Raw genomic sequence first — 22,843 nt, forward strand, 5'->3', positions numbered from 1 at the left:
TCTGTCCCCAGACATGGGGACCTGGTTTAGCTCCCAGCTTCGCAAATGACCTTTCCTGTCATCTCAGACATCTCCCTTCCTCGCTCTGCTTCTCTGTTGCCCCGCTCCCAGCTTTGAGACCCAGGGCTCTCCTTTTCCTCCTGGTCAGTTGGCTGGGACTCAGACATAGACATCCCCAGATGGTTCATCCTGGAGATCGTGCGGCTTTGGCAGGTCTACTAGCAGGGGTGAAGCCCTCTCCAGCCCCAGCGTGGCCCGGGGCAGCTCTGCCACCTTCCCACGGAGCAGAGCAGTGCCCCAGCCTCCAAATCTTCATCGAGGCTTTGGGGGTTGTGCTCCAGGGCCTCCCCTCATGCTGCCAGTATGGGGGGAACCACATCCATCTGCATCAGCAAAGGGCCCACACTCGGCCTTTGATCCATCTCCTGCAGAGCCACCTGGATGTCTCTGCACCAGCTTCCCACCGTGCAGGTGGTTTTGGTGCTACCAGCAGATCAAAGCCCTACCAAAGCTGAAACCCAGCAGTAAACCTCTGCTGACCGTGTCTGAGTGCCCGTCTTTTCCCACGTGAGCTGTGTCTTGCACATGGGTTTTGGGCGTCCAGGCAAGCTGGCAGCGGGTTGGAGACGAGACAAGGAGAAGGCAGCCGGTAGGAGTGGTGAGGAGGAAAGGCATTAGCACCCCAGCTGAAAAAGCCCCCGGCGAGATGGTCTCACACATCGAAGTGTGCTAAAGCGACACGGTTTGGGGAGAAACAGCCCGCAGTGCAGACACACCACGCTGGGCTCTGGCTCCTACCCCTCAGGAGCAATCTGGTCCCTGCAAACACAGCTCAGCACGCAGGAGCTGCCGGGAAAGCAGGGAAAACAAGCACCTGGGACAAAAAGACTTATTTTTCCTTTTATTTTTAATTTCTTATAGCTATTAGGGCATCCTCCTTGGCCAGTGCTGGATCCCAGACCATCCCTTGCTCTGACACAAGGCCTCCTCGTCTTCTCTCCCTCCTTTGCAGGGTGTCTCTGTGTGTGTTTTACCCCCACGTCTCTGCAGTCCCTCGGCAGGCGCCGACATCTCTGCTTGATGCTGAGCGTGGGACTTGGGTCATTAACGCAAACAGGCCCCCCGTGCTTCGCTTGAGGCAGCTGCCTGAGAGCCATCCCGCAGCTTTCCAAGCCCAGCCCGCGATGTGCAGGAGCTCTGCCCCGTTCCCCAGCACCTGCAGGGTCTGCTCTCGGGGGGGGGAAGCAGCTCCAGCGGAGCCGGGAGCAGAAACGCCTTGGACCAGTGCTGCTACAACCATCAGAGCTTCATTCTCAGGCCCCTTAGGGTGGTGCTTAGTCCCCTCCAGGGTGCCGCACAGGTTGTTTGCAGGATGGGGCCTGAGTTTGCAAAGCTGTGATAATTGTTTTTATTATATTGGCCTCACGATTCTGCTGGGGAGGGAGCTGGTGGGCTTTGGGATGGCTGAAGCCGGGCTTGATGCCCGCTGCTCACACACAGCCCTGCAGTCAGCCAGGACGGGGCGAGGGCAGGACTTCCCAAGGGAGAAGCAGCCGGTAATTCATCCTACCTCCTTCCAGCGGATACAGCGCCGACCCAGCATCGCTTTTCCCAGCCCAGGCAGCTTTTCTCTCTGAGCAAAGTCACCCCGAGCAGAAGGGAGGAGGGGAGGAAGGAGGTCGGGGTGGCGGGGACCGGTTCCCTTCCACCCTCCACTGGAGTTCAGCCAGCCAAACAGCCACAGAAAACCAGCCTGGGTCAGGCGTGGGGCCGGCGGGGAGAGCCGGCTGGATCAGCCCGGGGGAGGGCGGTTGTGGGTTCTCGTGCACGGAGTGGTGTGCTGTGTTGGGATGTTCTGGAGTTCTTCCCGTACCGAAGTAAGTCGTCCCCTTTTTCAAAACACTAACACAATGGAAGAGCTCTCTGTCTTCGTATCACAGTGGGGTTTTTTTCCTCTCTCTGTGAACTGCTTAGCCTCGGAGACGACGCAGAAGAAGAGCAGCACACTAGGTAAATACCCACACCAGCCCTGCTCAGAGGGTGGCCCTGCAATCCTGCCTCTGCAGTGCTGAGACACGCTCAGATCCTGCTCTCCAGTGAGCGCTTCCTTAAATCCAGGCTTAGAAGTCAAAGCTTGGAGGCCCAGGTCTGTTAAGTCAAGATTTACGTGTTTCACCGGGGCTCATGGGCCAGGAGCCCGCTCACCCTGCACAGCATCCATATGACGAAGCGAGCCAGGGCACAGGGGACGGCACCTTCCCATCTGTCAGGCCGTTAGCACGGTCCCTGGCACGGCTTTGGCTCAGTACCCATCTGGGATGGTTTATGATAGCACAGGGACTATGATGTGGTAGACCAGGGACCACCCCCACCAGGCAGCCTGGACACAGTCTGTGGAGAGAAGGGACTTCACCTGGACAGGCACAAGCTGTGTCACGGTCAGAGAATGAGCCTTGGTCCATTTATTTGCCACTATCGATGTACCCTCAGATTCCCTCCGTGGCCAGTAAAGAGAGATGGGCACTTCCAGAAGTGGTTCAGGGAGAGCGGGGTCCCCGCTGGCCTGCCGAAATTTGGGTGGGGTAGGGCTGTGTGCGGCACGGCTGCCGACCACCCTGAAACTGAGACCCCAGGAAGCACCACCTGATAGCTGGTGGCCTTGAAATATTCATGGGCAGGACAGAGCTCTGCAGCCGAGAGCAATCTGGTCATGGTGAATTATTGATGGTGTCTTCTCTTGTGCGTGCCCGATGCAGCCAAGGCATGTCTGGCGGGGTTCAGCTCTCCGCCTGCCACTAATTAGCCCCATGGATCGTTTGCTCCAAAGCTGGGGTCATTGCCAAGCACTGGAGTTGAACTTGGTGATGAAAATACCTCCATGACAGGAGGCTGGGAGAGGCAGGACTCCCTTCTGGGGCTTTGTTGGTCAACCTGGGCTGGTCAATGGTGTGAACACGTTTGCTTGGCGCTATTGCTGCTGAGGGTGGCTTTCCAGAGCTGCTGTGTCTCTGGAGAGGTAGAAATTAGGTAGTGCAGGGAGGTGCATCCCAGCACCATCCTGCCTAGCCCTAGGAAGATCAGCAAGGCTCTTGCTATGATCCCAGTCTTCCTAGGTTGCCGCTATAGTCAAAGGAAAGAGGGATCTCCCAAGGGATGTTTGCCCACGTAGGATCTGACTCAGCCTTTGGATGTCTCCATCCTTGGCTCTTGTGGAAGACCAGCGTGTGGACAGTTCATAACCTCCGTGTCCAAATAGACAAGGAGAGTCCAAAATTGCTAACTGAAGTGTGGCATTCGGGCACACATCTTAGGTATGTCACACACCGGACCATTGCTTCCATCAGCGTAACCTGGCAAGTCCTTGTCGTCCCGAGCTAAGAAAAGTTAAATGATCTCCCAAAGACTATCAGCCCCTGGCAAGTTTCCCCCATCCTTGTCGCAACCCTTCCAATGTACCATTAAATTGCTAGGAGGAAAATGCGCCCTGAGGACCCTGAAAAGCAGGAAAAGGGCTAGGAAAAGGCGTTCTAAGCAACGGACTGGGTGCTGCTGTGAGTCCCGAGGCAGAGCCTTCATCAACTTGAGATATTTCCTGGAAGCTGTTAGCACCTAGATTGACCCCAGGCTGTTGCAGTGTAGGAGATCTTCCCGATGGAGCAGGAGCGATGGGTGACGCTGGCTGTCCCAGGGTGGTGACGGCTCTTGTGCCAGGTGCCAGAAGTGCAGATCCTGTCACCAGATGGGGACAGTGTGAGCGGAGCACCCTAGGCTGGGTGCTCACAGCTGAAGTTACCCCCCCATCAGCCGCCTTGGAGCACCCTGTGGTGGGGAACTGTGGCTTGGCCACACCACCACCCCTCCTGGGAAGGGGTGTCCCTGCACTCGCCAGGTTCCCTTGCTGCTGGTGGCTGCTTCGAGAGGCCTGACGCTGTTGTTTTTTCTCTCTTTCCCTTTGGTGCCTCACTCAGGATTAAGTTTAACGATGGATACAAGTCAGTAGCAAGGTACCAAAATGTCATGACTGGTGGGATCTTGGCTTTTTTTTGGGGCGGGGGGTGGTTGCTCTCATCCCAACCCATCCCAGTCACCCCACATTCCATGAATATATCCAGGCATAAATATGCCCAGGATTTAGGATAGACCTAAGCTGTTTAAGCTCCAAATCTTCCTTAATTCAAATTAATTCCCGAATCTTAAGCCAGGAGAGCAGGGCATGTGACCAGACCTGGGTGAAGCCAATGGTTCATGCCCCAGCATCACAGCGCTGCATCTCTGCAAGCGTACAGCACGTGAGCGCTCTGAAGCTGGGGCTGAAGCCTGCAAGGGAGGAAGAGCCGTAGGGTAGCACGTGAGCCCTGTGCTCCGGGAGCTTTCGGGGGGACCCAGAGGCACCTGCAAACCTCCTCCACGCCACATTGCAATGGAGAGGAGGGTTCCGAGGTCCCTCTAACAGCCACATCCCACGTAACATGGTGATGATCACCCTGCTCGTAGGGCTAGTGGACTCCCAAAGGCACCATGATAAGGACACATCTGTATAAATAAATTTATCTGTTATGGGTGACTCAAGGACAATGGTCCCAGCCCCAACCCATCCCTCTAAGTCTGTTCTTCATTGCTGCTGCTCAGTGGTTTGGGGGAGGTGGAAAGGATGCAGAAGAAACCTGCCGAAGGTTGCTGGCCTGACAGTGGCAAGCAGGACCCGGGTGGTGGCAAAGAGCTGCGGGACAGTGTCTCCTCGGTACCTTGCCACGCAGTGCCAGCCGAGGACAGGATGGGACCTTGCCCTCTGGTGTACATTGATTGAACCTTCCCAGCATCAGCCCAGGAGGAACCTCCCGGGGGTGGTGGCAGCCGTTAGCCCCTTCCCCTGTCCTGGCCGGCTCCCATGGGTCATGGGGGGCAGTGGGGGGTGTGTGTGTCTGTTTGGGTACGTTTGTTTCTTCCTCACATTCATCCTCCTGGCTGTGTCTCTTCCAAACAGCGAAGACCCTGAAGATCCCAGGTACCGGGCATGGAACCCCTGCTGTGCTCAGGCCCTTTGGGCATGCTGTGTGCATGCATGTGACACGCGTGTTGGCCTACCGGTCCCTGCATGGCGTTTGGACACGGGGAAAGGTCCTAACTGCTTCCTGCCCTCTTCTCAATGGGAGCAGAGCTTTCTTGTGTTCACTCCATCCCCTCCTCCCCAAAGGGCTTCTTTGTATTCGGTCAGTTCTCCCCTATGCCCAGCAAGGACACATTTCTTTCTATTCAGGGGCTTCGAGGAAAATATTTGTCTGTCTGCCCATCCATCCATCCATCCATCCATCCATCCATCGCAATGCAGATCTCACCATCCACCAGTCTGTCCATCTGTCCATCAGTCCATCTCAATACACTCCTATCCATCCATCTCATTGCAATTCTCACCATCCATCCATCCATCCATCCATCCATCCATCCATCCATCCGTCCGTCCCAGTACACCTCTGTCTGTCTGTTCATTCATGCCAGTGCCATTCCATCCATCCATCCATCCATCCATCCATCCGTCCATCCATCCATCCCAGTACACCTCTGTCTGTCTGTTCATTCATGCCAGTGCCATTCCATCCATCCATCCATCCATCCATCCATCCATCCATCCATCCTACCGAGACACTATCTGTCCATCTATCCCAAAGCAATGCTCTTTTTCTGCCAGTTCTCTCTTGTTCATGCACTCTCCCTTTTCCCTTCTCATTCCAGTACCACCAGTACTGTCACTGTCTCTGAACCGGGTTCCCTGGATGCCAGCGGGTTAGGAAGTCCCATTGCGGCCCAATCTCCCCCTGGCATGCTCGGGAATTGGGTCTGGTTGGTTGCTTGGTGCATGCTGCTGGTGGGGGTTTTGAGGGGAGAAGGCGGGGAAGGGTCTTGGTCACTGCCGCAGGACGAATCACGCCTGAACCAACTGCTCTTTGTGATTGCAGAGCTGAGGCTAAGGGCAAAGAGAAAAGACACCTCGTGTTACCATTCAGGTACCCCGACTCCCCCCGTCCCTGCCGGTGCCCAGGGTCACTCTCCAGCTCCAGCCTCGAGCCCCCGGCAGCAGCGTTACTGCCTCCCCCGCAACGGCTGCAGGGCAGGACCGCGGGTTCCTCTGGGCCAGGGAGAGTGCTTAAGACCAAGTCGCTTGAAGCCATAAAATGAGAATTCTCTTGTGGCGCCACTAACGGGAAATCCCTGCCCTTTTCAGACCCCCAAAGCCCAAACCGTGGCTGGCTGGAGACAAAGAGGCGTCTTTTGGAGTGAGGGCTGGTGTGGAAGGGGCAAGGTAGACAAGGTAGAAAGAGTAGCTGGTGTTAGCACCTCCACTATGCCCTTGGAGAAGAATATCTGGACGTCTCACGTCCAGAGCCCGGTCACTGGTGATCCGAGTGCCCAGGACCACGCGTCGCCGCACCCGGGAGCCAGGAGAGCAGAGAGATGCAGGCGGAGGGGGACACTCGGAGCGCGAGGGCAGCCACAGCTGTGTTCTTGCGTCCCTCATCCAGGCCACACTTAACAGCAGGGAAACGAAGAGGGAAGGGATGCAGGCTCAGGCTCTGCCCTGGCCCACGCGCCCGAGGGTGTTGGTCCCCATCCCGGCATCATCCTGCAGCAGCGAGACGCAGGTGCTGGTCCCTACAGCGATGCCAGGGGCTCGTACGTTCAGACCCAGCCAAGCCAGCCACGCGCGGGGTGAGCTGGGGATGCGCAGGGAGCTCGGACCACGTCCAGGCGCTGCAGGAGAAAGCACGGCGTGATTTAAATCCCCTGCTGGCACTGGGCAGGGGCACTAGGGCAGCTTTTACAATGCAGATGAACCCGCTGAGCCGCTGGCATTGGTGTTGGCGGGCTCCCGTGACAAGCTCAGCTGGCACAGGAATAATTTCTGCCGGTTTGCTCTGAGAGCAAGTGTCGGAGCGGGGAGAGAGCAGGACTGCTCGCTTCAGAAGCAGCTTCTGGATGGGTTTCCTTGGCTGTTTTCCAGCCCAGGCTCCAAGCTGATCCCTGCCCGTGCTGGGCTGAACGGGAGGACCCTGCTCTGCCCAGGCTCCCACCCGGCGCTGGGTCCTGCCCCCTGTCCTGGGCTGGAGCTGGGCTTCTGGACTTCGCCTCTCTAAAAACCCATCCGGCAACAGAGCAGACAAAAACGTTGCGTTTTTCTGGGTGGTTTTCCAGCAGCTCAGTGCAGAGGGAGGTGGAGCTTCAGGCTCTGAAGCCACCCTCCTGTCCCATGTCGCCAGCACAGACACGGCCATGGGCTGAGTCACAGAATGGGTCGGGTTGGAAGCGACCTTGAAGACCATCTACTTCCAACCCCCTGCCCTGGGCAGGGACACCTCCCACCAGCCCAGGTTGCTCCAAGCCCCGGCCAACCTGGCCTTGGAGGTCTTGAAGCGGAGTAACAAGCTGTAATTAGAAACCAGCCCTCCTAATTACTCTCTAGAGCTGGTTAATTGCTTGCTCCTCCCCACTTTGCTGATGCACAATGGGGGAGATTAGCCAGGGAAGAAAGAGCGACTGGGGAGGGAAACAGGACCCAAATAGAGAAATGTGGGAGCCACGAGAAAAGGGAAACAGGTTTGAAAAGCCAGAAAGCAGAGAGAGAGCAGGAGTCTGCGCAGTGGAACGGGGAGGTGAGGAGTCGGTGTTTCCCGCGTGGTGTCAGGGCAGGAGGACACAGAGTCAGTCTGGGCAGGGATGAGAACTCCCGATCCAGCCCATCTCCTCCGGCTGAGCCCTCTCTGGAGGGAGGATATGAATACAGCTTTGTGGGAGGGTAAGGAAGACCACCCCCTGCCACCAAAAAGGAGAATAAGCCTTGTCTCCCGCCCCAGCAGCATCCCCCAGCTGTGCATGCACAGCTGTACCCGCTTCACTGGCCCCACGCACACATCCAGTGAAAGCCCATCACCTCCAGCTCCTCCGGCAGGGAGCTGTGGTCCCCCTAAGCCCCCCTGGCCTAGCAGAGGGTCACGCAGGGACGTTATCCACCTGAATTACAGATGCGGGCAGGAGGGGGGTGTTTGGGGTCAGCCCTGCTGTGGAAGGTTGCCCACGACCATGGCCTGGGGATGGGGCACTTGGAGCTCTCGTGAGGAGCAGGGAAGCTCCGAGGGAAGAGCAGCCTCTACTGATGTTATGGTCCGATTTGAAGCACTTGGAGTGCACTGAAGCTTGTTTGCCTTTTGTTCCCTTGATGCGCGGCCACTGGCTCCAGCAAAGGCAAAGAGAAGACGAAGGAGCACAAGTAGGTTTGCTCTCCTTGCTCTTCCTCCTCCTCCTCCTGGCTTCCAGCTTTCCTAGCGCCTGTTGTGGCTGATCCCGCACACGGTGTGCTCTCCCTTTCTCTAAAGCTGAGCGTGTCAGCCCTGGGGGAGCTTGGGTCTCTTGGATGTGTGGCCTGAGGTCTCGCAGCCTGCAGGGAACGTATATCTACAGCAAAAGCCAAATGTAAAAGACAAGCTTGGAGCAGTCCCTGGCAGCACTGGAAGGGAATCGCGAGGTTTTGGAGGGAATCCTGGCTCCCATCAGGTTTGGATGGGTCCTGGCTGTGGGAAGAGTTTCCCAGCTTGGGCACGGGCAGCCTGGCCAGGGCTGAGGGCAGGAGAGGGGCTGGGCACAGGTCATCAGCACGGGGCTGGGCAGAGGGGACTCAGCACCAGCCTTCCAGCTCCCCTGCCCACGGTTCAGGCTGCCGCGTCATCCACGTGGACGAATTTCTTCAGGTCCTGGCTTCCCTCTGTCCCCAGCTGCTCGCGCTGACACCAGACGCAGTGTCTCAGCCCTCTCCCACAGCAGCACCCTCCGGCTCTCCGCCTTAGCAGAGCGGCTGAAATTTAAGCTCGAGCCCCCTGTGAGCGCAGGCTCGTCTCCTGCTGTCCGGGGGATGATCCCTGCAGCCACCACAGGGCACTTCCCGATCAGTGAGGTCTCCTCTGGCTCATATTTATTGCGCTGCAGCTGAAGGACCGGTTTATGGCAGTATCTTACCGATGGAGCCTCCCGGTTAACGGTGTAAAGTGAGGAGGTGGGGAAAAGAGAGGAATGTCTTCAAGCGGTCAGCAAGGAGAGGGCAGGCTCAAGACAAGGTGGGTAGAGTTCTCCCTGCGCCAAACAGCCCAGTCCTTGGTGTCTCCCCTCCCCAGTTCGGCTGTGCTGGGAAGCGGCAGACTGGATCTGAGGGTTGGGGTCTTCCCTGGGCTCGAGGGGATGACCCTGTGGGGCTGGCAGTGGGGTCTGTCCCCAGTACAGGTGGGAGAACTGGAAGTTCTGGAGGCAGCACCCGCCTGACGGGCATAATTCCTGCAAAGAAATGGAAACTTGTCCCTGCTCCCGACTCCCCAGTAAAAAGCAATGATTAAAACGTCGCTTTTTTGGCCATGAATAATTAACCAGTAACCTGCGACCGTATCTTTAACTAGAAGCTGGCCAGGAGACCAGGATTTTGTGGCCCATGCCACAAAATCTGCCCGTCCCTCCGTGCTCCCCTCCTGCAGCCACACGGGCGAAACCCTAAAGGACAGAGCCAAGGGCTTTTGGGAGCAGCAGACCGACCGGAGGATGTGTGCTTCGCCATCAACTGCAGAGAGTTCGTCCGCTCAACCCCCTGTTGGACACCAGAAACTCCAAGGGGAGAGCGCTGTGGGAGGCCGGGTGGATACTCTGGTGTCTAATCCCGGTTTAAGCTTGCTTGGAGGCTTGTCCCTACTTGGGAGCAGAGTCGGGGGGTTCAGTCCTACACCCCCAAATTTGCAGGACCCTGGTCTTGACCCTGCTGCCCAACCGGGTTGCAATGGGCCAGCAGCTGGCACTGGTTTGGAGGGGAGCGGGCAGGCGGGCAGCGGCATCCTCTCCGGCATCTCAGTTCTTTGGGAAACCAGGCTAAACCCAGGCTTCGGCAAAGGGGGGGGCTCTCGGTGCCACCACCCAGCCTGTGTCGGCATCTCAGGTTCGTGGGTCCTCATGTAATATTCATCTGGGGACGGTGTCAGCTCCCCGCCGGCTTCCCATCCGCGCCATCGGATGCCTGGCAGGAACAGCGGAGGGGTTGGCACGACGTTTGTTTAACGCTGCAAAGACCCTGCTGTGCCTGGAGAGGGGTCCCCATCCCTGCTCGGTCCCCACCCGCACGTGGGGCACGAGGCACCAGGATGGCCACCCCACGCTAGACGTGCCACTGGCCGCTCTCCTCTCTCGGCTGAGCGCTGCCAGCATCTCCTCCTGGGGGACACCAAGTCCTGGATGGCCGGCGGGTGAAGGTAGTACCCCCGAGGGATGGGAAGGGGGATGGGGGTTGTATGGGATGTGTCAGTGCTCACTGGGCTTGGAAAAGGGGATAGATGGGGCTTGGGAAGGGGCTGGGGGATGAGGGTGAGCTGCTGGGCATCTGCCTCTGAAGCATCCAGGGCGGCTCCTTCCTTGTCCTTCACTTGCTTCTTCCATTCTCCTCAGCAAATACCAAGTATGCTGAAACCAGGACTTCACCAAAATCCACTTCTTTTTCTTCTTTTTTTGTATTTTTTTTTCTTCTTTTTTTCCTTTTCTTCTCTGTTCTCAGTGACCTCCAAACTCCGTTGTTTTCTAGATATCTGCCTCCCTGGGACTCCAGCCCACTGCAATAGTCCCAGTAAGGGCGGCGGTGAAGGAAGGAGGCAGCACCAGTCGTGGTGACTGGGGCTGAGAAGAGCAGCAGGGAGACGTGGCCGGGGCACGGGCATGGGCACGGGGATGGGGACGGCACCTCAAGTTTTATGCCACCGAGGCACCTTGTGCCCTCTGGGCTCCGCTCTCTGAACCAGCTCCAGCCGAGGCTCATCCCGCGGATGTGCTGGAGGCTGTTGGGCAATTTCCCGTTTCTGGGACTTCTGCAGTAAAACTGCCTTCGGGGACACAAGAAGCTCCTGCAGCCGATGTCCCCAGCGCATTTACTGAGGCTCAGCTGGCAGCAAGGGGTCATTGCTCCCGGATGGGATGGGGGTGACACCAGCTCCCACGTGGATCCCTCTGGAAGGAGCTGGCTTGGGCTGGTGCTGCCGGGACGGGTCTCAGTGCACACTCCTTGGACCAGGTGCTTAATCCCGGTCTTGGTCCAAAACCAGCTTCACCGTTTTACTGATGGGGGCATCAGATGCTGTGCTACCCAGGAGCCAATGCATCCTCAGTGCCCATGTGAGGGCCTCGTTATTTTGGGTCCCGGTAGAGGACCAGCCCTGCCAGTGTCTTCCCTGCAGGGTCCTCCTGGCTCCACCACCAGTTGCTCTTCTGCTTTCTTTTACTTCCCAAGGAAGCTCAGAAATTCCCGGCACTGATACAGTGATTTTGTCACTAACCGTCTGCAATGGCCTGCCTGCCAGCTCTGGGGCCGGGGGGACTTTTTTTTTTTTTCCTTCCTTTTAAAGAAATTAATTGGAAAGAAGGGAATGTAATGTAACGGGCCCTGGAGGTGCGTTGTCTTCTGGAGGGGCTGTGAGCCTGCTGGGTTTCCCACCCTCAGCGGCGGAGAGTGGTCTCAGAGCAGAGTTTCACAGCCTGAGCTGTTATTACAGCATTTGCTCATAAAAAAAATATGAGTTTGCAAATAGCTTAGAAGTGTTGCCTACCCCATAGCACCTCAAGGCAGATGTTCCCTGGCAGGATTGCAGATATGCTGGAGAGGGGACAGCAAAGGGCTACCGAGATGCTGAGGGGACTGGAACATCTCTCTGATGAGGAAAGGCTGAGGGATTTGGGTCTTTTCAGGCTGGAAAAAAGACGGCTGAGGGGGGACCTTATCAACGCTTGTAAATACTGAAAGGGGGGGTGTCAGGAGGATGGGGCCAGGCTCTTCTCAGTGGTGCCCGGGGACAGGACAAGGGGTAACGGGCACAAACTTGACCATGGGAAGTTCCATCTCAACATGAGGAGGAACTTCTTTGCTGTGAGGGTGGCAGAGCCCTGGCACAGGCTGCCCAGAGAGGTGGGGGAGTCTCCGTCTCTGGAGACATTCCAGCCCCGCCTGGACGCGTTCCTGTGCTGCCTGCTCTGGGTGACCCTGCTCTGGCCGGGGGTTGGACGGGATGATCTCCAGAGGTCCCTGCCAACCCTATGGTTCTATGGAAACCCAGCCCTTGTCTTTCCTCCTCCTACCCATTGAGAAACTGCCCTTTTGCTGAGGATAGATGAGGGGAGGACGGTAGATGTGGTCTACCTTGACTTAAGCAAGGCGTTTGACACGGTCTCCCACAGCATCCTCATAGGGAAGCTTAGGAAGAGTGGGTTTGATGAATGGACAGTGGGGTGGATAGACTGGTTGAAAGATAGAGCTCAGAAGGTTGTGATTAGGGGCACAGAGTCTAGTTGGAGACCAGTGACGAGTGGTGTTCCCCAGGGGTCAGTACTGGGTCCAGTCCTCTTCAACATATTCATCAATGACCTGGATGAGGGGATAGAGTGCACCCTCAGCAAGTTTGCTGATGACACAAAGCTGGGGGGGGGTGGCTGACACACCAAGAGGCTGTGCCGCCATACAGAGAGACCTGGACAGGTTGGAGATCTGGGCAGAGAGGAACCTTATGAAATTCAGCAAGGGCAAGTGTAGGGTGCTGCACCTGGGGAGGAACAACCCCATGCACCAGTACAGGTTGGGGGCTGACCTGCTGGAGAGCAGCTCTGTGGAAAGAGACCTGGGAGTCCTGGGGGACAACAGGATGCCCATGAGTCAGCAATGTGCCCTCGTGGCCAAGAAGGCCAATGGCATCCTGGGGTGCATCAAGAAGAGCGTGGCCAGCAGGTCAAGGGAGGTCATCCTCCCCCTCTGCTCTGCCTTGGTGAGACCGCACCTGGAGCACTGGGGCCAGTTCTGGGCTCCCCGGTTCAAGAGGGACGGGGAACTGCTGGAAAGGGTGCAGCGGAGGGCTACGAGGATGATTAGGGGACTGGAACACCTCTCTTATGAGGAAAGGCTGAGGGATTTGGGTCTCTTCAGTCTGGAAAAAAGACGTCTGAGGGGTGACCTTATCAACGCTTATAAATACTTAAAGGGTGGGTGTCAGGACGATGGGGCGAGGCTCTTTTCAGTGGTGCCCGGGGACAGGACAAGAGGCAATGGGCACAAACTGGAACATAGGAAGTTCCACCTAAACATGAGGAGGAACTTCTTTACCCTGAGGGTGGCAGAGCACTGGAACAGGCTGCCCAGAGAGGTGGTGGAGTCTCCAACTCTGGAGACATTCAAAACCCACCTGGACTGTGTAACCTGCTCTAGGTGACCCTGCTCTGGCAGGGGGGTTGGACTAGATGATCTCCAGAGGTCCCTTCCGATTCTATGATTCTATGATCCCGTGAATCAATCACAGCTACCAGAGACTGCCTTGAGGCCCGAGCATTGCTTTAGTCCCAGTTAAACCTCAGCTATAAGTAGTTCCTGTATCTTATGCTGGTCTTCTGCCCCGATTGAATTCCCCCTCCCATGGTGAATACATTATCCTCCTATTCTCCTTAATTTTCTTCTCGTTTGCTCTGGCCCTGTGAGCAGCCTGCAAACTTCCAGTTGTTATTTAAGACCACAACTGCATCGGGCTGGCTGCCATGCCAGGACTTCTCCGGTTGGCAAAAAAACAAAGGTGCAGCTTCATCCTTTGGCCCCAGCCAGAAGTGATCAAAGCTGAGACCGGGGATCCTGCAGTTTCAGTGCTGTCTCCGGGCTTGTGGGCAGCACATCCCAATCCTGCTGTGTCCAGGGTTGGTGCTGAGCCCTGGCTCCCCTGCCCTGGCAGCCAGCTTGGAGGTGAGGTCCAGGCGTGGAGGTGAGGTCCAGGTGTGGAGGTGAGGTCCAGGCTGGAGGTGTGATCCAGGCTGGAGGTGAGGTCCAGGCGTGGAGGTGAGGTCCAGGCTGGAGGTGCGATCCAGGCGTGGAGGTGAGGTCTAGGCTGGAGGTGTGGTCCAGGCTGGAGGTGCGATCCAGGCGTGGAGGTGCAATTCTCCCTTGCTTCCAAGCTGGCCAAAGAACATGTCCATTGAACCTGCAAGGTTTCTGCAAAAAGCAACACTTGACAGATAATGAAAATTTTCCAGTAAAAAAAGTCCCCTTCAGCTTTACCGCCTTCTGCTTTGGGGACAGTCAGAAGCCATTGCCTTCAAGTGTCTCTCCAGCTCTTTGACACTAGAACAGGGTTATCGCACAGTCTGACTTGTGCTTCTTGCCGATTTCAGTTCTGCAGATACTATGGAGGGGTTTTTCCCAACTGAGGTTTGCGGCTGAATCTTCAGGCTAAAAATCCACGTTACATCCAGACTCCATAACTTTCACCAGCGTGACTCAGAACCTCCCTCCTCTTTGCAACGCCGGCATGGACTCACCTCCAAATAACAGGGAACGGCCTCCTGAAAATATCGGCAAGGCTCTTACTGTCTTTAACAGTCTGTGCCCGTTTGCTGGCTCTGTACTGGAGAGCAATCCAGACTGCAGTGCAGAAGTCCTGTCATTCACTGAACGCCGTGTTTGTGTATATTTGCTGGACGCACACATAACCAACATCGAGTAACGTAGGAGTCCAGACCGTCCACGCACTCGTGGTCGCATGGGCTGATTTCTGAGCTGGAATGATGGTCCTGGCCCCACTGAAGCACTTGGAGCTGGAAGATGTACTGCTTAAACTTGCCCTGAAATGATGGATATTTTTAGAAAGCAACTGGCAAGCCGTTCTCAAACCATTATTTTATCAGCCAATCCATCCCAAACTGCCCTGAGTGGATTTGACCCCAGCCTAGGTTGCAGACGGGGAGCCAAGAGCCACCTGGTACTGGGGTGTGCCACGCCGCAAGGGGAAAAATCACGGTGCTGCAGTGGGCTGCTGAGAGAGCTTAGGATCCGCACAGGTCTGCTGCCGATCTAGCCAAAGAGGTTATCAATTTTTCGCAGCGAGGTGGTGGGGGAAGCGGTTGGACGTTTTAAGTTTTAGTAAGTGGGTTCAGGTGGCTGGGGAGCAACTGCGGAAATGATTCAGGAGAGGTGAGAAGTGCGCGCGCAGCGGGGGCCAGCAGCAGAGACGGGAGCCACGGGTCGGGGGGAAGAGTTGAGTGTGTTTTATCCCAAGTTGTGGCATTTCCTGGGACAAAAAAAGGAGAGCCAAGATTCGAAGGCAGTGCGTTTAGCTGCGACCTTGACTCGGCCCTGTGGCATGTTTGCTTAGTCTTTCAGCTGATGTTTCCTCTCTTGCTGTGAAAGGTTCCTCCTGTTCCCACCCCCAAATTCCAGAAAACAGCGCTAAAATACGGGAATTGATGGTTGTGGGTTTTTTTCTTTCCCTCTTCTTCCAGAGCCGGGAAAGGAGTTTTTTCAGCCATGAAGCTTGGCAAGACACGTCCATCAAAGGATGACCATCGGAAGCAAGGTATGTTGTTCCCTGCTCCAGTGCGGCTCTTTGGCTGTCCTCCACATCCCAGGAAAGCACCTGAGGGACCCCATAGACTCACAGAATGGTTTGGGTGGCAAGGGAACTTCAAAGGCCATCTACAACTCCCTGCCATGGGCAGGGACATCTACATCTATATCTTCACCTAGACCAGGTTGCTCCAAGCCCCGTCCAACCTGGCCTTGAACCCCTCCAGGGATGGGGCAGCCACAGCTTCTCTGGGCAACCTGGGCCAGGGGCTCACCACCCTCCACATAAACAATTTCTTCCTTCTATCTAGTCTGAATCTCCCCTTTTTCAGTTTAAAGCCATTACCCCTTGTCCTATCGCTACAGGACCTACTAAAAGGTCTGTCCCCAAAGCGGGCAGAGCCGGTCAGTGACTTGGGGATTAGACAAGGAGTGTTGGGTGCTCGGGAGGAGAGCTGGAGGGGCTCCAAGGGGAAATGGGAAGTAGGAACTGATGGAGGGAGTTTCCCACTGAAGGCTTGGCCAGACACCACCCACCTTGTGATATCCCACCTGTGGCAACACCTGGGCCTCATGCAGGCACCTTCCAGCTTATTTGGGCAGGTTGGATGGTGCTTTGAGCAACCTGGTCTAGTGGGAGGTGTCCCTGCCCAGGGCAAGGGGTTGGAACCGGGTGATCTTTAAGGTCCCTTCCAACCCAACCCATTCTATGGTTCTATGATTTTTAGGGACGATTTGCAAATGTGACAATGCAAAACTGGCTTTAGCCCTTGCCCCTTGCTGGGCGCAGGCTGCAGCAGCGGCACCACCAAAGGAAGGGCTCAGCTGCTGCGGGCGCTGAAATCGGACGCCTTTCTGGAAACACACGGGAGGGTCAGCCATCGGAAATTCGTCGTTGTTTCCATTCAGACCAAAGGATTGGGTTTCAACGGCAAAGAAAAGGGGGAATGTTTGCAGGCAAGGACAAAGCGTTGCTTTAGATAGTGTGTCTGGGCAAATCTCCAGGTTTAAGGATGGGAAAAGGGGAATTTGGCCTGGGACATGGGTGTGGGTAGAGGCACTGGCAGCCTGCGGGAAGGCATGGCGTTGGAACCTGGGTGGCCTCCCTCTCTCCCCCGTGGCTGGGTGTTCATCTCGTGGTTAAAGCTTCAGGCAAGGCCACGGGGAAAGCAGCTGGGATGCGAAGGCAGGAGGAGGGTGTGCGGTAGTAGAGTGCCTTAGCCGGGGGGGGATTTACCCGTGGTCAGGGAACGGTGGTGACACAGCTGAGTATCGCATGGTGTGGTCAGTGCCACACAGCCGTGGGGCTCCTTCTTCCACCTTCCCCCTCTTTCCCTGCACTCCCTGGCGGCTGATATTAATGCAGCAATTGCTTCTTCCCCAGCTATCCGTGTTCCTCCGGCTGTCGGATGCCCTCCTCTCTCAGCGCGAGTGCTGTCTCCACCATGGTTCCTACCCTTGGTCTGGCCAGCTGGTGGTGGGATGGGGGGATGTGTGACATCCTCCCGTCAGACTACACGCCGCAGTGCTCATGGGGCTTCCCCAGGGTCAGGCATTGGCGTGTAAGCCAGGGAGGTGCTAGCACAAGGCGTATCATTGCAAAAGCCTTTTCCCAGAGCCTGCAGGATCTGGAGAGGGAAACTCCCGGTTGGCCAAGCCAGCATCCCTCTTGTACCATGGTCTGCTCTCCTTTTGCCATCCCGTACAGACTGCTGGTCCTGCTCAGGTCAAACAGACCCACTCATTCACCAAAAGCCAAGCTGGGAGAGTGCTGTTCTGTCTGCCCACCCGCATGTGGGAGGGTCAGAGCTGTTTTGGTCCTTCCCAGCTCCTGTGGTTCTGACTCAATCTCAAAAACTCCCATTTCAGGTGAGGACACCCTTTCCCCACCCAACCTGCAGCAGTGTGTCTTTCCACCCCAATGGAAAGCTTTTCCTAACACCCAGCCCAGATCTCCCTCGCTTCAGCTGAAGCCCATGTTACCTCACAAAACCAGAGCAGACTATGGTGGGAAACCTGATTTCTGGTCTCCTGGAGCGTGCCGATCTCCTGGAGCAAGCTATGAGCTTGCCCAGGTTAGTAAAGAGACGGGGAACCTGCTTCCCAGGAGCAGTATGAGTGGATTTGGTGCTACCCTGCTGTGCCACCAAAGCAAACCAGTGACCCAACAGCTATGCTGGTGGCTTTGGCCCAACATAAAAAAACCAACATTGCTGCTTTGTGGTCATTTCTTGACCAGAGTGAAGGCGGGAGGGGCAGGCAGGACATGCACGTGGATTGTGCACAGGGAAGGAGTATCTCAGAACTTCTTCCAATAGACCAGTGGACAACACAGCTGTGTCTCAGTGCCAACAGGGTCTGGGGTCTTGACCCTCCCTGCAGCAATTTTTCTTCTTGGAAAATGACCCCTTTCTCCTGTTTTTTTCAGACCCCTCTACCCCACAGCTAGATGGTTGGTTCTCCTTGCAACTGCTCTTCTGGTAGTTAGAGCTGCAACACTTGCCCGAATGCTCTTTCAACCCTTGAAGTCTGGGGTGGTTGTTATTTTCCGTTTTCTTTTTGCCTTCACAAAGCCCCATGCAGGCGCACTGCCCAGGCCGGGTAATGTGTCACGGGAGGCAATGCCTCTTTTTTAATCCCTTTCTCGACCAGGTTGTCTGTGACCTGAGCTGGTGACTATTGTTCTTTGTATTATCAGGGGAGGTTGATAGGACGTATTGGTTACCTTTCTCTTCGCCTTTAATTATTCACCGAGTGGAAACAATAAGAGACATTCTTTTGTCTCCTTTATGCAGATGAACCCGCTGTTTTGGAGGCGGAAGACCTGGACCGAAAAGCCGTGAGACAGGGATGTGGACTGGAGCCAGACACCATCTCCTTGGCCTCCGTCACAGCCGTCACCACCAATGTCTCGAATAAGAGGTGAGAGCCAGATGTGAGCTTGTGCAAGCCAGGAGGCGAGGACACCCTGGCAGACACCCCGCGGCCGTGTGTCCCCCGAGGTGGGGTATGTTGGAAATCACACTGCCCCACGCAGCTGGTGGGTTTTTTGATAATACCTGACCTGCTTTGAAGAGCACCAACGTTCAGTGATGTTTCACAGCCCCCAGGGTTTATGTTCCTCAGATTCCAAGAGGGCGGGAGCTTCGAGGGGTGACCCTGCAAAACATAGAATGGTTAGAGTTGGAAGGGACCTTAAAGATCATCTAGTTCCAACCCCCCGCCCTGGGCAGGGACACCTCCCACTAGACCGGGTTGCTCCAAGCCCCATCCAACCTGGCCTTGAACACTTGAAATGCTCTGTCACGGCTGGTAGCAAGTCCATGTGTGGTTTGACTGAGGGTTTCTTCTGCCTCTCCAAAGGTCCAAGCCTGACATCAAAATGGAGCCGAGTGCTGGGAGGCCAATGGATTACCAGGTAGGTGACAACGTTGTGCCCCCAGCCTCAGCTCACGGGGGTCGCAATGCAGGGAGTGGGGGGATCCTTTTGCAGGGAACAAGTTCGTGCTGGGTTTCAACGCACTGCACTCACAAAGCACAGCCTCCCAAGAGCTGGCATTTAAATGGTCGAGCAACCAACTCAAGGCTGAATACTGAACTGGTTTTGCTTTCCATCACGTGGAGCCCAAAAAGCACAAATTAACCTGTGATTGAAATGGGCTGTCTCCAATACATTTCATAGAATGATGGAATCACGGAATGGTTTGGGTGGGAAGGGACCTTAAAGCCCATCCAGTGGCACCCCCTGCCCTGGGCAGGGACACCTCCCACCAGCCCAGGTTGCTCCAAGCCCCGGCCAACCTGGCCTTGAACCCCTCCAGGGATGGGGCAGCCACAGCTTCTCTGGGCAACCTGGGCCAGGGGCTCACCCCCCTCAGAGCGAAAAATTTCTTGCTCATATCTCATCTCAATCTCCCCTCTTCCAGTGTAAAACCCTTCCCCCTCGTCCTACCCAAGAGTTTTCAGTATGTTGGCCAATGTTCAAGATTGGTGAGCCCTGGCTGGCAGTAGATTGCTCGCTGGATTTCCTCGAATAGGCTGATACATGGCTGCTGTTGTCCTCTTCAGCGACTCTCTGTTCCTGCCACTTTATCTCGAGTTCGAACAACTCTTTCAGTTTCCCAAGGCTCAGGTGGTCCGTGCTGCTCCCTTTTCTTTTACTAATCGGTGCCAGCAATTGGCTCCTCTTCTCATTTTCACCAAGTCGTGCTGATTCAGCAGCAATTTAGCTTGATGTCCTCACCTCTCAGCACAGCAACACGTTCCTGGGGATATCTCGGGAACCACGCAAATAATGACTTTGGTTAGAGATTTATCGCAGAACATTTGCGGCACCTGCTGCAGACCCAGTTGTGAGGCTTACAGGGAATGCGTGTGCTTGGTCCAGGTGGGGGGAGCATGAAGAACATCAAGAGGAGGGGAAAGGTGCAAAACAAATTACAACCAAGAGGAACACAGAGCCCTCAGAGGGCTCTGCTACCCTTTACCAGCTGCCGTTTAGGAGTGGAGTGGAATAGAACAGAAAAGAATAGAACAGAAAAGAATAGAATAGAAATTTCAGTTTGAAGGGACCTACAGCGATCATCTAGTCCAACTGCAACCCTTCGTGCTTTCTAGCAGAAGGCAGTGAAGCCATCTGGGGTCTCACCAACCGAGCTCTGCTCCCACGGCTTAGCTAAATCCATTTGACTTCACACCTCGCATGAAGCCCCCCATGCTGTGGGGCTGAAGCAAGAGGGATGCCCACGGTCTTCTGCACCCCACCCTGCGTCGCAGCGTGCTCAGGCTGGTCTGAGCAGCCCGGGGTCTTTGGTGTGACCAGTAGACCTCAGAGCTGCCACCGTTGCGCTGAAAATGTCTCCAAAAACGGGAGACGGGGAGACGGGGGTTACGGCAGTGAGCGGCACCTGGTGCTGCTCTCAGGAGGCGCACGAATCGCTCTCCCCAGGTCAGCGTCACCATCATCGAGGCCCGGCAGCTGGTTGGGCTCAACATGGACCCCGTGGTCTGCGTGGAGGTCGGAGAGGAGAAGAAATACACGTCCATGAAGGAATCGACCAATTGCCCTTACTACAACGAGGTGGGTCTGTCCTCCGGTGGTGCCCACAGCTATCCTCCCCTCGGGGTCTACGTTCCTGTTAGTCAATTAAATGTCATTTCTTGTCACTTGGGCTTTTTTTCTTTTTATTTCTTCTGTCACCTCCTGTCAGAATAAGATGAAATTTCAAACCGCGCAGAAGGAGAAATGAAGCCTTTGGCCTCTGGTATTTTGCAAAAATGGTAAAAAGCTCACTCGTTTGATCTGTGCTAAATTTTTCTGGTTTTCTGAGAAGTTAGTGCTTCCTTCTAGTTGCCCAGGCTGCAGAGGCCGTCAGTGCTGGGGCTCACACGGATCCGTCCCTGCTGTGACATGTGCTGTAGGATGCTCCTCCAGGCAGTCACAGCTTCTCCAGCTGCAGCATGCACAAAAACACCGCCTTTCAACCCAAAAGGAGCTCACCCCGGCTCTCCTGCCCTCACGGCTGCTCTTTCCCTTTCAGTACTTCGTCTTCGATTTCCACGTCCCCCCAGATGTCATGTTCGACAAGATCATCAAGCTGTCCGTAAGTGAGCACGGTTGCGTTGTCCTTTTCCTGGGGCTTTGGAGGAAACCAGCCCGTTTTGCGTTTGCGCTGGGGATGGATTTAAGGTCCTTGATGTGAGACCCCCGCGGCCCTACGAGCCTCACCTCTTTTGCAGGCCCCCAGCCCCCCTTTCTGTTGCTGAGCTTCATTGCTGGGTCCACACAGCTCCCCTTCTGCCTTCGCTGTCTCCCTCCGTGGCTGATCGCTGGTATTTCAAAGCCGGGAGGAACTAAACCTGCCTTGGGATGAGTTCAGGCTTGGAGAGCAGCAAGACCTTCCCGAGCCTGCCAAGGGATTTCCTGGGGCACGAGACGGGCAGAGCTGTGGTGGAAACTGAGGGCTGCAGGTGCTGAGAGCAAAGCAGAGGCTGCAGCCCTCCCCACAGCCCCGCGGGAGGGCGATGGACGGGATTTGCACGTGCGTTGACCAAAACACGCAAGTTAGGAGTATCCGTATCCATCCCATGCACAGAGCGGCTGTGTAATTTCTCCCACAAAGGGAATCCCGTGGATTTCGAGCACCCTAAAGACCCTTTCTTCACATAAATGTCCCAGTGCTTGTTGCCGTAGTGGCTGGAAAGCTGCATCTTGTTTTAAAGGTTGATTTCTTTGCATTTTGTTGTATTCAATCCAAGTATACGTTTGCTTGCAATACTGCTAAGCAAGAGCTGCCGACCCCACCACGCCTCTTAGTGTCCTTGTGCAGACCAGGGTCCTGCACAGACCAAGGAAAATGCATCAGCGTCTTTCCCATCTGACACTGAACACCTCTGGAAAGAGCCTCGTGGCTCCCCGGGCATGGAAAAAAAGTCTGATTTTTTTTTTTTTTTTTTTTTCCTTCTCTCAATTTCCAGGTGATCCACTCAAAAAACCTCCTGCGGAGTGGCACTTTGGTAGGGTCCTTCAAGATGGACGTTGGGACTGTTTATACTCAGCCTGGTACGTCAACACTGTTTGCAACCAGTCCAGCCGAGAAAGGTTGGACTAGATGATCCCTGATGTCCCTTCCAACCTGGCATTCCACGATTCTATGTGCCTACTGGCACCTTGGAACAAATGTCCTTGCAAGGTAGCTGGGCGGGTGCTGGTTTCCTTGGGTGATGCTTACTTAACCTAATTTCGGTATCCCAGATATAATCAAGTCACCTGGGCTCCGTCTGTGGTCAGGAAAGAGCACTCAGCACCTCCGGAGAAGGCTGGGTATCCCCCCCTGAAAGAAGGGCTGAGATGCCCTCTGGGTGTGCTGGTCTCTCTCCAGTGACCTGCTGAGGAAGGAAGCCCAAGGTGACTTGCTTAGGCAAGATATCGACCTTCCGGATAGCTGAAGGTCAGGGGCTGGATCTCGCCCTCTGTGGCTGGCGTTTAAACCAAGAAAGGAAGATGCCTGGCGTGCAACGGAGAAGAGGGAGAGGTTGATTGGCGTTCCCGTCGCGTTGAGCAATGCTCCTTTGAGGACCTGGTGCTCGCCGCATGCCAGAGCTGAACACACAACACCCCTTCAAAAAAAAAGATACCTCCAAAATCCCCGTGGTTTTGGTTTTTTGTCTTGCTCCAGTGTCACACCTATTGCAGCACTCTGCCTCTACAAGTAAGCCTGAGGGCTAAGATGTAAATGAGGCCTCCAGAGCCTGCATGGGAGAGGCTGTCAGCAGATGAGGAGGGGGACATTAAGGGAACGTCTGGTCTGCTTCTCTGCTCCCCAGAAGGATTAAGTCTTTCTAACACCATCCAAAAGGCACCTGAGACCTTAAAGACTTAGAATCATAGAATCGTTTAGGTTGGAAAAGACCCTTAAGGTCATTGAGTCCAAACATTAACCCAACACTGCCAAGTCCACCACTAAACCA

The 22,843-nt window shown here is 55.5% G+C and overlaps 1 protein-coding gene across 4 annotated transcripts in view; it reads left to right on the plus strand.

Moving 5' to 3' along the window:
• The window catches only part of OTOF (otoferlin), a 126,010-nt gene that overhangs the window by 61,126 nt on the left and 42,041 nt on the right, over window positions 1-22,843 (plus strand). For all 4 annotated transcript variants that reach the window (XM_063330773.1, XM_063330774.1, XM_063330775.1 and 1 more), the window contains exons 6-11: window positions 15,310-15,383; window positions 18,169-18,295; window positions 18,737-18,791; window positions 20,322-20,453; window positions 20,914-20,976; window positions 21,851-21,935. In XM_063330773.1, the coding sequence (XP_063186843.1) occupies window positions 15,310-15,383; window positions 18,169-18,295; window positions 18,737-18,791; window positions 20,322-20,453; window positions 20,914-20,976; window positions 21,851-21,935 (536 nt within the window). The remainder of the gene's footprint in view (window positions 1-15,309; window positions 15,384-18,168; window positions 18,296-18,736; window positions 18,792-20,321; window positions 20,454-20,913; window positions 20,977-21,850; window positions 21,936-22,843) is intronic.

Source organism: Chroicocephalus ridibundus, chromosome 3, assembly GCF_963924245.1.
Source record: "Chroicocephalus ridibundus chromosome 3, bChrRid1.1, whole genome shotgun sequence".
NCBI lineage: Eukaryota > Metazoa > Chordata > Aves > Charadriiformes > Laridae > Chroicocephalus > Chroicocephalus ridibundus.